This window comes from Siphateles boraxobius, unplaced genomic scaffold, assembly GCF_051911475.1.
Source record: "Siphateles boraxobius isolate OS27281-9 unplaced genomic scaffold, OSU_SipBor_1 5, whole genome shotgun sequence".
Lineage (NCBI taxonomy): Eukaryota > Metazoa > Chordata > Actinopteri > Cypriniformes > Leuciscidae > Siphateles > Siphateles boraxobius.
In genome coordinates this window covers 25212290-25230308 of record NW_027509141.1, presented here as the reverse complement: position 1 = coordinate 25230308, position 18019 = coordinate 25212290, and the positions used below count along the sequence as shown (strand labels likewise).

Here is an 18019-nt window from a genome sequence, read left to right as displayed (position 1 = left end):
AAAGCGTTTAATTTAATGTTTATTGCAGAAACCTTTTTTATATATTATTTAAACATGTTATTATTGTACATTTAATTTACATCATCAGCTGTTAAAGTATGATTTGTTGTAGACAAAATCAATTTAATAAGATCAAATTTAAGATATTAGGCAAAGGTGAGTTTAGGAAGGAACCATCTTCATACTTTTCTACGTAAACTACGGTAGCATTTATTTATATCATTTTCTTTTTAAACTGATTAAAGGCCAAAGAATATTGCTAAAATACAATGTTTGCAGATCTCTTCGTACAGAGGAAATTACTATAAAGGAAATTGTTAGATCTGTCATTTCACAAGAGAGAAGTTTCCGAATTTGCAGCCGTCATTCGGAATGACCACAAAGTAAATTTTCCAGGATAAGTTTCTCTGTTCAAATCTGAACCATAATCGTTACAAGACAACAATAAACATTCCACGTGTCTGAAAGAGCAACTTGAGCTTACTATGAAATCACAGCAAGGTTTTTCATACATGAGACATAAATTGACTGTGTGCTGCAGTCAGATTACTGACAATCCTGTCCTCAATCTCAACCTCTTTCTGCACTTCCTCATCTGTGAGGACCAGCTCGTGTTGCGTGTCTTTGGTGACGACAACCACATAACCACGGCGAGTGTCAAGAACATTTGCAACCACTGCCTGGTGGTTGTACGTTTCTAAGGCACGCCTTGCTCGCTCCAAAAGGATGGTGGGGTCCGTTTCCAGCTTGAAAGAGGTGACGAATGCCTGAGGTGCCCAGTCCTTCACCAATGGAGACAGCATCTTGGGAACCATCTTCATACTTATCTACATAACATAAACAAGCAAATGAACAACTTGTCATATATTGTTTAGAGCCTAGATTAACTATATCTAGACTAGCACAGGGGTTTTCTACGAGGGAGTGCTAGCGGGTCCATGTTATAAAAAAAAATAATAAATGATAAAAAAAATTATTTAAATAATACATGAAAACAGAACAGTATTATAGTAAACAGAAAAAAGTAATAATGTAAAACTAAATATTTTACACATGTATATTATATTTTTTTCACATAAATAGGGTTTTTATTCATGAAAATACATGGCTGAATGTTGAATTTTAGAATTAGGTCCCTTGCACAAGGGTGATCATATCTGGCGATCCGTGGCTTCTAAAAGACTGAAAACTCCAGGCATAGAAGACTGAATTAATATTTGTATTTTCACACAACACCTGAAGTGGCCCATTAGAGGACTGGATTTTATGTTCCGGCATGTCAGATGCTGGGATGTAGAAATCAGAAACAGCAGCAGCCAAATAAAACATAGCCTTGGACCCTAGGAGGGAAAAACAGAATTAATTATAACTACAAGCAATCCCACTAAAAATGTATTCGGCCTAAACTATTCAAAAAGTGGCTTTGTTTACCTATGGAGCTTAATGCTTGGGCTGCAGCTTTGAGAAGATGGAGGTACTCTGACAAGGTGTTGAATTCCACCGGCAACAGTAATCCTGCAGCTTTCACTGCCTGATAGCGCTTTAAAACCTTTGCAATGTTTGGAAGTGTGTTGTGATCCACCAGGATCTGACCAGTGTCCTCCTTACCAGTCTCTAACAGTAAGCTATCCAGTAAATTGACCCCTGCGTATAGACGAGTATATGGGTAGAGAGAACGATGCCTGTGCAGAAAGATCACAGCATAGCCTGAGTCCAGGAAATACTCAGCAGAGGATGCCCCTCGCCGACCACTGCTGAAGTTGTCCAGGAATCGTACCGTTCGGGATTCCAGAGGAACTTTAGTTCCTCCAGAGGTGATCAGAACTACTCTGCGCCCGGCTGATCTGTGATGTTCAGCAAACTCTGCCATGAGTTTCCTGACCTCCTCCACATGAGAGGGGACCGCAAACTCTTCAGACAGTCTTTCATCCACTGCACTTGAGGCTGAGGGGTCAAAGTGAGCCATTGTAAACCTGAGAAAAAAAAGTTTCAGTTATTGAGGTGTTATCAATAGGTTTGTGGTTATGAATGCCAATTTGGAATTAAAAATATGCTAAAGACGATGACCTGACACATTCCAGAGCCAAATTTATGCCATTATATGCTACATTATTGTCACAGAGCAGCACTGTATCAATATACTGCTGTTGGTCAACTATGAAATGAAGGTCAGATATATATTTTACCACATGCATGCAATGATTACAAGTTAAGTGTGAGAAAGAGAAATTATCATTATGACTTTCACAAGACAAAAAACAAATGTTCTTGTAACATGCGTACTACACTAATCTTATGTGTTGCTACCTAAACACAATATAAACATTCTCGCTGTCAGTGTATGCTGCTCTTGTTATCGTGCTGATATTAATAAATGATAAAATAAGCTAAACGAAGGTTTACCTGTTTGCTCACTCACAAATAAAACGCGAAAATATACAATTAACGTGCGAATGACCCTAATAAACTTGGACTGAGTGTATGACAGATCATTAGAAACAGTTCCTACAACTTATAGTGGTCGAGTGTGCGCATGCGCAGCTTTGGCTGTTGTGATTGGCTCATTCAGAGGTCCGCTGTGTAAATTCCAAAATAAAGGTTTTTAGATTATTGTTATTCCCTTCAGCTTTTATGTGGATCATGAAAAGACAACAGAAGTACACAGGAAAACAGAGATAAAAGAAGTACAGTGTAATACATTACGTATTTAATGTATTTAATTTACTATGGTCAATAAACAGTGGTATAATTATCCATCCAACATACAAAGAAAGAAAAAAACAAAAAACATTGTAGGCTTTGTAGGAGGAATGAACTACAAAATATGTGTAAACATGTAGTCCAACTCCCGATTCACAGGGGGCAGCATTGTTTAAGCAATGCGAAATGAAAAGTATTTATACAGCTAAAAGCTGTATTATTATTATTGATGTTATATTTACCCATCCTACAAATAAAGTTTAATGTATTACCTAACTCTTTTTTATAAGATCCACTATTATGAAAAAATATTAAGAAAATAATAATGAAATTAAATACAAGAAATTAAGAAGCAGACCGTGTGGAAATGTCGTCATAAAATTAACATTATTTTATAATAATAATAATAATAATAATACCATCTATATTTTTTATAATAAATTAAAATTAGTAAAAAAAATACTATTCACACATTCCAAAATTGTACATTATATACCGCAACTCATTCGACATTGACTTAATGATCTGTATTATTATTAGCAGTACAGTTTTCTATGAATGGATTAGTACATTTAATATTCGAAGTTTTTTTTGTACGATATTATTATGCTTAATATGATAATGGTAAATGTGGAAAGTCATTGATAATAATTCTCATGACAATATGTGTGTACACTAAAGGCACTACTTTCCGGCTGCAAGCCCTGTCGCAGCTTGGTACAGTGGGCCGTTCTCCGGCTAATGCCCAAAAGTAGTTCCGGATTTTTGATCCGCGCAGTCCCCGGATGTTAGCTATTCAGAGAGAAAGACGAGCGAGAGAGAGGCGGAGAAGCTAGGAGACGCAACGGACAAACCGGTAAAGGGATTGCGGGTCTCAAACCCACGATAAACACGGAGAGCTGAGGCTCATTTCGAGGAGAGAGAGGGAGCTGTGATCGAAAAAAGGAAGGGGAGGGGACGCCTAACTTTGACAGACCTGCACTGGCCTCCAGTAGCGGACACGAGCCTGGGTGAGTGCGGGTGAATGTTACAAGCTCGCGACATGGAGCTCGCGAAGTTGAAGTCAGGGCCCGCGAAAAATGGACGACTTTAACTGTTTGTTGTGTGGTGCTGAAGTTCTGAGTAGTGCGGGAGGACAGACGTTCAGGCCTCAAGTGGTATGTTGCTGCCGCCGTCGGTCCGGGGGCAGGTGGGGACACTGCAAGCTCCACTGTCACAGGAGAACAAGTTTAGTTAGCAAGCCAGCTAGCAGCCAATACGGTTGTTGTCATACAGGTAACGTTAGCGAGAGTGAGCAGCTAATTAGCCGCCAGTTTTATTTTATCTCGCCTGCTTTTTGTTCGCGTATCTGACAGGCGTCTGACGTGAAATATTTGTGATTGAAACTCGGTCAGTAAGGCGAGCTGAAAGGGGGCTCTTCGACCGGGAACTGCCAAACGAGCAACTTTAGGTCCTGTCAACTAACAGTAGTTGGAGGTGGAGGCCGTATCTATTAATATTTTGGAAACAGACGCGCGGCAGCTGCATGTCATTTTAAATACGAATCCTGGCCAGCTTTTGGTGCCATTAATATGCATTCGAGTTAACGTAATGTTTTTGTGCCAACAAGGGATGCAAGATTGTTTATGGAGGGTTATTGAGATTTTTAGTTTGACTGAATGAAGTTGTGCACGAGTTATTTTCGTCTCTGTCAGCATATGCTGGATAAATTAGCATTACTTACGAATTCGAGGACGAGTGATAATACTTAGTAAGTTTCGACAGTTTGAATCCTATATAGAGCCACATTTGCAAGATTTCATACCTATCTATGTTCCCTTGGCTGTCGTATCTAACGTTAGTCAATGCAAGACTAGTCCCCCTTCTAGTCAGCAGCTGGAATGTTACCCGCTGTCTGTATTTGGGGTTTCCCCTCTAGCTACTGCAAATAGAGACATTTGCGGTCATGTTGTGCTCCGTGTTTAATTTTCTTTCTTGTTGTTTGAATCGCGATTTCTAACGTTTATAATTTACATGGAGCTACCATAATTTGACATTAAGCCAAAACACCACAGGTGATGGGTAACACAAATAGATATCACTATCTCCCTAGATGATACATATCTGTACAATATGACAGTTGTTACATATTGCAAGTTTCTGAAATGCTATGTTTAAATATGCAAATAAATTGTTATCGAATAATATATATATATATTTTACAAATTACACAGTAAGTTTGTTGACATTAGAGTTAAAGGATTTTACAGAGGGGATGTTTGGATATCAGATTGTGAATTGTTTTTATTTTATTCCATGTTTTAGTACAATCTTAGTATTTGTATCTGTATTTCTAATTTCTCATCATAATAGAGATTGTAATAAAATGGAAAGTTTGGTGTAAGTTCTACTTAGGTGGAGATTTCTAGCTCTGTGCATGAGATAAAGCTAATTTTGAGAAAAGATCCTTTAAGATATATTTTATAATGAATATTTACTGATTCATATAGAATCACTGTAATAAAATAAACATTTAAATGTGTATTTTGGATGTTTTCTGTCCACTAGTCTGAACACATGTTATGGAACAAAATAGCCAAACACCTCAAAATTGACCATTGCTTGAAAAAACAATGGTTTTGCCTGTAGTTGACAATGACAGCTTGTCTGACTGTTTTTGCATGCACGTTACATTTGTAATAGCCTGATAAAGATCGACCATCAGCATTCTATTAGTTATAATGGGATCCCGATCCACCCCCCCCCATTCACTTAAAGAGTAGAGTAGGAGATGTTGAATTATGCACCAGCATGCTTAAAATATTGAATGATGGACATATGTGAACTACCCGAGAAATATTTTCCCCACCCAGTCAGTGTGGCAGTACAATAGTGTGAAAGATTCACGTTAGCACCAGACTTGTTTGTCTTTGGGTTGTCAGCTCACAGAACTCAGAAAATGATTGAACCATCAGTTGCCTGTCAGAACATGCCTGGTGGTTCTTGTGCTGAAACTGATGCCTTTTAGTATTTACAATTATTGCAACAAGAACGTTGTTACATTTGTTTAAAAATGATTTAGGTCATGCATGTTATGCTGTACATTTTGATCTCTGTAACTTTTTGTACCCTTATATTAATATAAAATGTTATAGCAGACTATCAGGCTACAGGGGTGGGCAATATGACCAAAATCAAAAATTAAATAACAAAATGATTAATTTTATTTCACGATAACAATATATCACGATAATAGTTTTTTTTGCTTTAAAGTTTTTAAAGATATCTAAATTTAATTCAATTGATTTAATTTAATTTAATTAAAATAAAAAATCACACAAAAATGAATACTAGCCTAACTAACAAAAGTGTACAAAAAACTCAAGCTCACTGAAGACAAATAAATAGTCAGTGATAAAATAGGAACTAAGAAAATAATTACAAACAATAGGACAAAAAAATACAATAGAACAGAGACAAATGAAATAGACCTACCTGATAAACTTCAAGCATTAGATAGGCCTATAGAAATTGGCTACTAGGTACATATTGAATAAAGTAATCAAAAATGTACCAAAAATATTGTCTTTACTGTGTAAATTAAATATACATTTATTGCTAAGTTACAAAGTGATTCAGACAAGAGCTGTGAGATTGTTTGATTAGCGTAAATGGCATAAACTGTAGCAGGTTTATTAGGGTGCTGTCACTTTAAGACCTAAAGCAGCGGCTTAATGTTTGTGCATTTCTGTCAGACAGCGTGTGCAAATGTATCAAAAATAGTCATCTTTTGCTGCCTTTTACTCTTGAACGGTTTAAAATCACTTGTTTTTCAAATGTGCTTACATCAGGGATGTTTTTTTATTTGTAAATCTTTGATAACAACATACCTATTTTTGCTATTTTATTGAATTTGATCAGCTAATACCATTAGCTAATACCAACTTATCACCCAATTCATTGCTGCTGCTTGCTCATGTTTTTGCTGTAATTTTCCCACCAAAATGTCATTTCCTGGAGGATAGTGTCATTAGGGACCTGACATTTGTTAGTTAAATGTATATTATGTATTATATAGATATTAGAAAAGACTAACGGGGTGGAAAGTGACTGCGTACAGAAGAAAAACATATGAATTGATTACCAGATAATACATGTTTTGTTTAAAACAATTTTATAAGATAAATGTTTCAATGATTAAATGTTTAGTCAGTCAAGTTTCAAATTCATCTCTGTTCATAAAAGTAAAACTAATATGGTTCACATCTTTACAAATTGTGATATTTAGTATTTTCACAGTGAAGTCAATTGAGAGAGTAGCCATGAAAGAAGTTTCTGTTACTCAGGTCTTAAATCCTGTTTTAAGAAAGGTATTAGCCCTTAAGTGTCTTTATCTTTTAACTTGTTCTATATGTTGTTCATTAGTGTTTTGCTAAATGGGCTGGAATGGGAGCTGTTAAAGAACACAAAGCATGGCATCTGTTGTAGCGTAGCATAACTGTTCCCATGCCAGGATCTGACGAGGCCTCCGCTGCAGTATTGCATACAGACTCGTCTCTGTCTTGCCCTCAGGCCTCAATGGGCATCCTGCCGCTACGTCTAAACTCACCTGCAAACTGCTGGCTTTATGCATTCCACCTACTTTATCAGTGCTAAACGACGCCATTGGCTACACGCCAAATGGGGCATTGTATTGTGCTTTAGATCTTTGGTGACCGCATTATTCATTTTTTATATGTTGGAGCTATACGGTGTTCAGTGTAATGAGCTGTCTTTACCGTTATTCTGTTTACAGTGTGTTTTGAGGCATTCGCATTTTTTAAAATTTTTCCCCTCTGCTGAATTGGTTAATGAGATTTTGTCCCACATTTAGAAAAGTTAAGCCTTATTCCAGCTGTGCTGCACAAACATCTGTTCTCTTACATTTGTGACGCGTGAAACCAGTGTATCATTTTCTCTCTTTTTTTGTCTGGTTGCAACAAGTGGTTTGCTTCCCATTTTCCCCATTAGATTTTCAAAGTCAGACAGATTTCAATTTGTAATGTTAAAAGCACCATAATGGCATTGAATTAGTAGTAAGGCGTGTGTAGATTGAGCAGTCTGACGTGTGCAAAGAAGAGACACCCCCTCACCTTTCGAATACCAATTGCTCATTTGGAATTCAGCGGTGGCCCTTTGCCCAGCCCTGTCTCACTCAGAGGCTTTTAATTTTTCCCCCTTGTTGAAGCGATTATTCAAATGGCAGTCCGTGAGATGAAGTTATCAGACCCCTGTTGGTAAATGGGGTCCAGGCAAGCTAAATGCATGGCTTCCCGAGCTCAGAATCCGCCCATCAGGTAACCGCTTGTTACATTGCTCCTACTCTCCCTCTGGCGATGACATTAAATATCTTGATAAAAAAAAATTCTGTATATATTGTCTTCTTTAACTTCCTGCTACCCTCAGTGGTTGTCAATACGTGTTTAAGCATAGAAATTAGTCAGAGCATAGCACTCTTGCAATGCTAGTGATAAAATAATTAGGGTTTATTAGTTAAATGGAGAATCATTTACAGTCTGGTAAGCAGTGTTGATTCAGACAGGCTGCCACCATTACTATTACAGCCTTTTTCTTTGTGTATAAGGTATGTGATGAAGAACGTATCTTCATAATCAACTAGTTTGTGGTTGTGTGAAAGACTAGTCAACTAAATGGTGTGAAGGAGGCCAAGTATACTGTACTTAGGTTGTGTTCCTCAATGATACATCAAAGCTGAGTGCAGCTTAATAACAGTTCGATATAGGGCTGTGTTGGCAATATAGATTTTAACTGATCTTCATTTTGATGAACCAACATTGATTCTTAAATCGCAATATTGATCTTTTAGTCCACGCTGATTTAAGAGTTAGTTCACCCAAAAATGAAAATTCTGTCAGTTTTCATTTTTGGGTAACTATCCCTTTAATGCACGTACAAAACTTCACTAAGCATCACATTTTGTCACCTTAAAATTAGGGGTGCACTGAAAATATTCGGCCAAAAATGCCATTATCAGTTTCTGGCCGAAATAAAAAAAAAAACAGCCGAAAACATAAACCGAAAATGAATGTCACCCGTAGGGATGGGACGATTACCGGTTTCACTATAAACCACGATAAAATGTACTGACGGTTAGTAATATCGTTTAAAATTCAATTATCATTAAAACCGTGTTTGATTATTGCGATTTTAATAACTCACTATAAATCCTGTCCAGCCAGCAACAGTCTGCCACAGGCGCGCAATGTTGTTGTTTTTTTTATTGGAGAAGGAATGGCGGAAGGCCGTGACTGCGTTCGGGAGATTTTTCAGCCTTTTAAGAGGACCAAATCTGAGGTGTGGTCATATTTTGGCATTTACAAAAATCCTGAGGGAAACTTAATCGAGGATGGTCACTCTGTCTGCAGAACATGCTCAAAAAAAGCCGCTGTGATGGTGTAACTTAAACACTTCAAATCTGCCGAGTCGTCCTGTGTGACCATCATACACTGTTGTATAGCGAACGCAAGGCAAGTTAACTTTGATCTCAATAATAAAACTACGTCTGGGAAATAATTGGGCACAAAATGTTGTTTTGAGTTGAAATATTTTCTCACTCACTTGAAATAAACTTGAAGCTTCCGCGAAGAAGCGTTCAAAGCAAGTGTCTTTGAGCCAAAGACGAACGAACAAGTTCAAACAAGAGTATTAAGAGTGACATTTAAGAGATAATGTATATTCATTGTACACTTATAACACCGATTTTTTTTTTACACATAATTACGGGGACATATTGAATAGAGATTAATGTCTCTATTCCTACCTGTTAAATCCATTTTGTACAGCGTACAAAACTCGTCCGGACAAGATGATCACAACAATATTATCAAATTCTGTAAACAATAAATCATCTCTGATTTCATTTTCAATACAATCAAAAACGGAGACGTAAGATGACAAGTTATATTTGAATGAAATGAGAGCGTGTGTCCGTTGTGATTTACATGGATGTGCGCTGTGTTATAATATGTTGCTAATGCTATTGACGACGGTCATTATAAGGAAGGAAATGCCACAGAATAGAATCTTGCTTTAGAAAGTGCATAGAGCTGCTCGTTTTATTTTTTGTTTGTTGATTCTCAAATATAAAACTTGTTGAAATGTTTTCAGTGTGAGCATCAGTTCTTTTTTAACACTTTCATCTTGTTTTAACAAAACCGTGATAATATTGACAATCACGATAATTTCTGTCACTATAATCGTGATATGAAATTTTCATACCGTCCCATCCCTAGTCACCCGCCCCTCCCATCCGTGCGCAATCGCTTAGGTTTCACTCACGGTCAAGCTGTTATCACGCGTCTGTCTATCAAAGATAGGGATGTCTCCCGCATATTGATAGCGGCTCCCTGATGCCCGCAAATTAGTTCAAATCTCCCGGAAGAGCGAGCGAGCTAGAGCTCGTGCTCCAAACCGAGTAGCGCGCGCACGCCAGACAGGGAGAGAGAGAGCGAGAGACCTTGTGTGTGTGTGCGAGTGTGCCACATGAAGCGCATGTAAGATCCCCAGTCCAATTTTCTGTGTATAGCAGTTACATTTAAATTTGCGTAGCACTGCACAACTGTGTTTCCTAAGGCTAAGCTTACATGTTGTTTACAGTTTGAGTTTGGATAAAGTTCTAGTGCTGTTTTTGCACTGTTGTTTTGCTTTGTTTTGCACAGATATTTAAAATGTAAGTAAAAAATTGTTTACATGCATCAGCAGAATAGAGGCCCACTGCCATTCTGTGATTTTGTGTGCAGTTATTCAGATAACTGTGGATCGTTTTGCACAACTGTTAAAAAAACTATTTTATTTGATGGAACATAAAACTTGAAGAATAATATATTTGGTATTATTATTTATATTTGTTGTTCATTTATTTATATTTATTGTTGGGGGGTGTATGGGGGTCGTCGGGGGTCCAGGAGGAAATTGCATAACTCCTGACACAAATTAAGACAAATACTGAAACTTGAGTCTAATATCTTTTTAGTTTGTCAAGGTAATAACATTACATCTGATAGTAATGTTATCCGTGGTTCTCCAATTTTTTAGAGTGCCGTACACCTCTTCCACTTAGACTGCAGTCACACCTTTTCCATTAAGGGACAATATTTGCCGCCTTTAATCAATTTTTCCATTTAATTTTTTTACCCATGTAATACCTCTTAGAAAAAAAATAATTAATTAAATAAAACAATGTTCAATAAATAGGCAATGTTAAAAATCAGTAGGTGGCGGTAATTCATTGTCTTTATGTGTGTCATCGAGTCATTCATTGAATCTCACGATTCGTTCAAAGCCACAGATTTCGTTGCAAAATAGAGCAATAAGCCTGACTATACTGTTTCAAATGTAGTAAATCACTTAATGTTACCCTTTTGTTTTGTTTTTTAACTGTTGTATAAAATCAATGTCACATTTGAAATCGTGTGGATATTCGGGAAACATTGCATCAACATTAAAAACACTGCTGGATATCAGCCTGCATTTTGTTCGCACAAACAGCGCAAGCGGCTCGTGACAGAACATAGACCGACTGAATGACACTTCAATTTAAGTTGAAAATCTCAAATGAAGATTGCTGAACTCCAGCTTGTCTGTGTTTTCAGATCATCCGCGCTTCTTGAGTAGTGTAGAGAGCGCGCGCGCATGGTTGCCAGCTACTATTGAAAAGACCGGGTAGAAAACAAGTTCTTTTAACAGAAAAGCTCTGATTTGGGGGTTAAATTATTGAATTCTGGCATTTGTGGCCACAGCGGATTAAACTGAAACTTTCCTATTTCAGACGACAAACTACGCTTGGCTAACGTTACTATCTTGTTCTGTAACTCACTTGCCTAGTAACCATAGTAACGGTGTGCACGCTTTCGCGCTTTTTGCTATGACGTGGAGTGCGAGGTGCACTCAACGTTGCATGAATCTTTAATAACAGTTAATTTTGTTATGGTGAACTTAATCCTAGTAAATGATAGTAATAAAAAAAAAAAATACTTTTGTAACAAAATCCAAGACTTTGTATACCAATTTCAAGGCTTGTAATACCTTAATTTGAGATTATTTTTCAATGCTTTTAAGATCCCGCAGGTACCCTGGTTAATGTGTCTTGTCCCCTCACAATGACAGTAAACTAATTATTAGGCTAAGGTTACATTACATGATGAGTCACGTCACATAGTGGTCTATTTTCAGTTCAAAATGGCGAAAATAGACAAAAGTTTATTAGTTTGCCTGATTATTTTTGTGATTCGTTTAACATTTATGACCTAAAAAAAACTGTCAAATAGGAAATGTTTAGTTTAGCAACTTACATCTTCTCGCACTTGACCGACCGTAAACTGAAGCGCGTCGAGTAGCTCCTGTCTATGAGTCGCTCTCTACTAAAATTCGCGCTGCGAACATAAAGCCCGCCTACTTTGATTTGATTGGTCATCTCAAATATTCTGACATTGATGAGCAGTGACAGACCAATGAGGCTCAGATGAACACACACACACACACACACCCTGTCTTCTGTTTGTTCTGACGTGCTTGGCGCCGCTGCGGAAGAACGCGCTGATTACAAGACTGAAGCGAACACGAAGGCTAACACATATTTAAAGATTGAAATGGAGAAAACAGGACAGAGTTACTCGGCGGATATCGCTCATATATTTTTTTTTGACGACGTAGTTAAGGCGGCAGGCGTGTGTTGCCTAGGCTGCCGCCTTAGTAACAAAGTGCTGCGGGAAACGCTGGTCCATCCCTATTTTGTATTGTCTATTTCAAGCTGTTGCAATAACGCCTTGCATGCCGAAGCTCTTGTTATGGCAAAATCCAATATGAAGCCTTGCTGTGCTAGTGGAGAGTCAGTAAGTAGCTCGGTCTTCATTAGCAAAGCCGTTCATCACTAGAATGCAGATGAGCTATGAAGCCATTCATCTATGATTCCAATTTAAATCTTGTTTGCAGTTATATTATGTGAGCCCACTTTTTCATGTACAAGAAGTCTCTTTATGTGAAAGGTCACCGGGGGATAATTGCACTTAAGTGAACCTCATTTAGAACTGACCAGGGCAATTACATTAACTGCAGTTCCAGGGCCAGGCATTTTTGGGCCACCGGTTGTAGACCTGTCACGATAACTTCTTTTTTTGATAATATTGTCATTTTATGACCATTTAAATGTAATTTTTTGCCATTTAATATATAATCATAACAAAAGCATAATAATGCAATCAGGCCTACACACTTTCTAATGACAACAAAGTTTTAATTCTTGAGAATATTTAGCTACTGGAATTGGTGTCAGAAAATTAAATATCCTAAAAAAACTAATAAAGAAAAAAACACTTGCAAAATGCACAAAAGGCACTTATATGGAGATTTCAATCTACAGATTTTTCCCTGACTTGTCTCAGTAAAGTAAGGGTACACATTATTGCTGAAAAACACAAACCTTACTTAGCAGTCAGATGTCCATATGAACAAAGGTACAGATGCCTTAGGCCATATCTGCTGCTAAATCAATTTTTCTAGAGGCGTATTTTAAAAAAAAGTTTAACTTCTGAACTTCGTGCAGATATAGGCCTAATAACAGTCTTTAGTTCACGAACACAGTGACATTTTTACTGACATTAATAGGTCCACAAGAGAAATATTAAGCCAGTAAATTAAGATAATCGCTATACCGTTATATCTATCGTCGTCTCTGAGAGAATGCGGCGTTAATGCAGCGACAGATGCTGAAAGCTCAGTCCGTTTCAACTTTCACTTTCAGTTAATGAGCTTGATTACATGCACAACCCGATTATACTGACAATGCATGTGATCATGTAAACGCATTCACCCGTTTTCCTTTATCGGAGACAAGTCATAAGTTCAAGTATAAACCGATCGATTCAGCTAGATTTTTGCCCCTTACTCTGATTTTTCCCGTCATTTAAAACACAGTAACCCGCGTTCTTTGGGCTTATTGAAGTGCGCATATGTGAAGTACATCCAGAGAGAGCACTGGTAGGACATATATCCCAAACTCTGACTCTTTCTTGACCCAAGAAATTATTAAAACGTGTTCTCATCTCGTTTAGAAGTAGGCTACAGTCAAAATGCTGCATCTGTAACGACATGAGAGGATAATGTGTGTCCGTAAATTTCCCTCTGACATGTTGAAATACTCTGAGTCAGATACAGAAATGATTAGGATCTTTTTTTACCTCACTATACCGGGAAATAACCTGATTTAGCCTATTAATAAACACTCCACCTTTGCTAGCAAAATAGAAAAAGATTCTCATATATAAAACAAAGTAATAAAACAAGCAAATTAATAAGTAAATAAGCAGGTTAATAATCAAATAAGCCCCGCCCCCTCACGATAATATCGTGTATCGCCGTTCTACACATATCAGGCTGACGATATGAAAATGGAGCATATCGCCCAACACTATTGCAAACTGTCTGTAAGTGTAAGGAAAACGTTATAACACCTCGCAAATGATACCCTTTCACCAATCGATGTCTACTCTGCATGAAGGAGCTGCCTGAGCCCCACTTTCACTTCCAACATGGAGAGTAGATGACAGAGGCAGCACAGAATGTTGGTAACTGATTTTTACATAATAGGCAATATATTGCGTCACCAAAAATGATCGAGGTCATGTCCATATATCGTGCAAGTCAGTATATTGCCTATATATGGCCTAACCAGTTGCTAGTTTCGCAGTTTCAAGGTTATGATCAGATTGGAAATGGATTGACAACAATTTTGAACATATTCATTCTCATGTATGACAATCAAAATATTTAAGCGAATACAAAAAATTTGCTTTTCACAAGGTGTTACGAGCTGAAGCCAACACAGTTTCTTCAGGCGAAACCCCTGGGGCTTTTGGGAGCTGTTTTATTATTAATGTAATTCAGGAGCCAAATTTCGAGTTTTGCTCAGCTGGGTGCTTTAATCTATTTTTGCTGTAAATTAATGAATTTTTAAAGAGCCCCTCACTAGATATGGGTGGATATGGGAATGCTGCACTGGTTCAGAGTTTTTCAAACAACCCCCCACCCCTGGGAAGAGGAGCGCAGATCTACCGAAGCACTATACTTTCATTTTTTATTAATGCTGAAATACACTGCCAGAGCTCTACCAGTCTCTCCATGTACAGAGAACTTTGTTAGATGTTGGTTTGTGCTGTGCTGCACTGGCAGATCCAACAGCAGTTGGAACTCCAGATATGCAGTGCAGTGGACAGATTATGTGTCATACACCCACATTACCTGGCTGAAGACCCATTCTACCATCCAGATCAAGTTTTTCACGGGTGCAAACGGGGCCTTGACTGCCTTTTTGGCCTCTTGCATCGGTTTGACTGACCTCCTTCCCAATCTACTGTAACGTTTTGTGGTTTCAGTAGGCTGCATGCAGTCAGTCACTTTCATTAACCTTACGGCATTACCTATTTGAGTACACATGCCCTCTGTTCACCACAGGCACGTCAGAGAAATGTATGGGGATACACCTTGGGGTATTTTCATTCCTTTCAGTATGACTGCAGAAGAAATTCTTGCTGCATTGCCTATTTGTCCTTGGTGAAACAGGCTGGTCTGCAAAGTGTCACAGTGGAATTGAAGGACTTTGTGTATCTTGTGTCTCTTAAAACAGTAAGAGCAGCACAGAATACTTCACTTGGTGAATTCTAAAGGTAAAGGAGACACTCTTGTTCAGCAGAGACATGGATGCTGTGAGCAGGGAAAGGATTTTACCTAGATTACACAGCTTAAATAATCACAATCAAGCTTAGCTAATAATACCATTTAATAACCATTTTAATTACTTTAGCTTACTGCACACTCAGCTGTAGTTACAAATGCACTTCTGGGGAAGCCCTAATAACTTGCTAAAGATGGTCAATTATCCATGCTCTCTGTGCTCGGAGAGCAATTTCTGCCCAGTTCCCTCTATGTTTTGGTTTTTCTCCCATATGAGAGTCTTGAGTGGCCAAAGCTGTAATGCCGACATATGTCTGATTAATAAAGCTAATTGGTTTAGTTGCTGTAAAAATGTTCAAGTTTTGTTTTTAAAGTTGCCTTTAAAAATTGCAAAATAGCAGACTGTTTATTAATAGTGTTGCATTTATTCTATATTTTAAGACGTTTTTAAAAAGGATTTAAAGCTCGTAATGTTTCACCTTTTCAACTTTAATATGACATATTATTATGCTAATGGGCCAATTGTATAATGCTTAGTCACTTTCTTGAGGCAGTGAAATTACTTAATATAACTAAGCTAAATCTGATATCACAGTGTTTCTATGTCTCCTTGGGAAATGCTCAAATTTTTGAAAATTTGCATCCATAAAAGGTTTGGTTGCAGTGTTTTGAAGCAATACCCCGTGGGGGGTGTATCGCAGTTTTTCCGTTTGGTTCGAATTTCGAACACCCCTAATCGCTTTTGTAACGTATTGGGAGGCCAGAATGTTCCCAGACTGGAGATTTGATGCAGTGAGTGGAGAACGGTACAGTTCCTTTTTCTTTTCTTTTTTTACCGAATTTCGTTACACTACCACTGGATATTAAATGAAAAAAATTAAATTGGTCATTATGTTAATGAGTACATTGCTTGTATTAATATAAACAATAACTTTATGCAAAAACTATATATCCTAATGAACGAAGATGTTTGGAGATTCTGTATGCTGTTGACAATCATTTCTTAATAAATTTCCCATTTAAAATTTAATGCATTTCTGTATTGAAATATTTTTGGATTAAGGTATACAATTGTAATTTAAGTGCACAATAATTGCGGTTATCTTAAATAATCTTGAACGGGCGATTATGCAATTACGAGAGGTTCAATGACACCATTTTACATAATCTTAGGTCAGCCTGATCTACTTTGTCTTCTTTGACTCTCTCATCTGTCTTCTGATTAAAATTTGTTTACAGCATCATTACAGGCCTGCTGTGGTTTGTGTCAAAGGTAAAACTGGCACAGGAAGTGTTTAATGCATTTAGCACACTATCAAGCATAAGTTAGTCACTCACAGTGATGGCGTTCTGTGATGCATTTCACTTAAGTTCTTTCAACCTTTTGACTTCATTGACTACTAGTTTCTGCTGCACTAAAATGTTCTTAACATTCCTCTTAAAGAGAGTAGGGATTGGCATCGTTAAGGTTTTAACGGTATTACTACTCTTACCGATACTGCTTATCGATCCGGTACTTTAACTGTATTCGTATCGGTTCTTTTTGTTATATAAAAAAGGGAATATTTTTTTTTAGAACATAGCTAATATTGCTTTATATTTTGAAAACTAATAACACATCTATGTTATGCAGTGCAGAGGGGTGCAGGCTTTTTTGTGGTTTATATACAGAAGACATAGGACATGAAAACAAAAACAACGTACAAACACATGGTCAAACAAAAAAGGTATACAATAGGGCTGCAACAGCTAATCGATAAAATCGATTATAATCGATTATGAAAATCGTTGTCAACGAATGTCATTATCGATTAGTTGGTCTGCTTACGTCACGGGGAGCGTTTACTGGTACGCACACACACGCAAGGTCTCTCTCCCTCAGGCGCTCTGCCGAGCGCGCGCGCTACACGGTTTGGAGCAGTCTCTTATGTCTCGCATGCGCGCTCTTGCTTGCGCGCTCTAGATTTCGGGAGTTTGAACTAATTCGCGGGCATCAGGGAGCCGCAATCAATATGCGGGAGACTCCCGGGACTTCCGGGATCTTGGGATGTCTGTATTTTGTCTCGAGCATCAGGTTGCGCAATCAGTTCGCTCGCAACGTAAGTGATGGATTAAAATAGCGCTACCGCAGAAATAGGTTAAATTAAAACGGTCTTTACAAAGCGAAGCACTAAATATAAAGGCAGTTAATAACAGCAGCAGTAAAATATTGTTTTTTAGTCACTGTACTCAGTGGTTTTCAGCGAATGCTTGTGCACTAATGCATAATTTCTCCTGTCCTTTACTCAAGCCTGTTAGCTTGCTGGGTAACGTTACCTCCATTCCGTTCTCTTTTTATAGCATTTGTCTACTAAGTTTTAATTGTTTTTCAAACGCGATCTACTGCGGCTCTACGTTCACACAATTGTTTTCAGTCTTTCTATATTTATTTAATCAATTTATCCTTATATTATTCTTTTATATATTATATATAATATATATTATATTCTTTATCCTTATATTCCTTATATATAATTAATTTTAAATAAAAATTAAATGAATTATATATTTTAGATGTTTTTAGTTTGTTTTTAGTTCAGATATTCACATCTGAACAACATGTCTGTGTAAATTT

At 37.4% G+C, this 18019-nt stretch overlaps 2 protein-coding genes across 3 annotated transcripts in view; one reads left to right on the top strand and one right to left on the bottom strand.

Moving 5' to 3' along the window:
* Positions 1 to 6: 6 nt before the first annotated feature.
* On the bottom strand, positions 7 to 2537 carry ppcs (phosphopantothenoylcysteine synthetase). The gene is made up of 4 exons (XM_077203557.1): positions 2404 to 2537; positions 1432 to 1973; positions 1237 to 1340; positions 7 to 827 (listed from the first exon to the last, which is right to left on the bottom strand). The coding sequence occupies exons 2-4, from the start codon at positions 1964 to 1966 to the stop codon at positions 507 to 509; spliced, it is 960 nt and encodes a 319-aa protein (XP_077059672.1). The 5' UTR covers positions 1967 to 1973; positions 2404 to 2537; the 3' UTR covers positions 7 to 506.
* Positions 2538 to 3474: 937 nt separating this feature from the next.
* Positions 3475 to 18019, top strand: part of foxj3 (forkhead box J3) — a 112161-nt gene continuing 97616 nt past the window's right edge. The window contains exon 1 of one of the 2 annotated variants that reach the window (XM_077203548.1): positions 3475 to 3710. The gene's annotated coding sequence lies outside the window, so the exon portion shown is untranslated. The remainder of the gene's footprint in view (positions 3711 to 18019) is intronic. The other variant, XM_077203547.1, reaches the window with a different exon arrangement.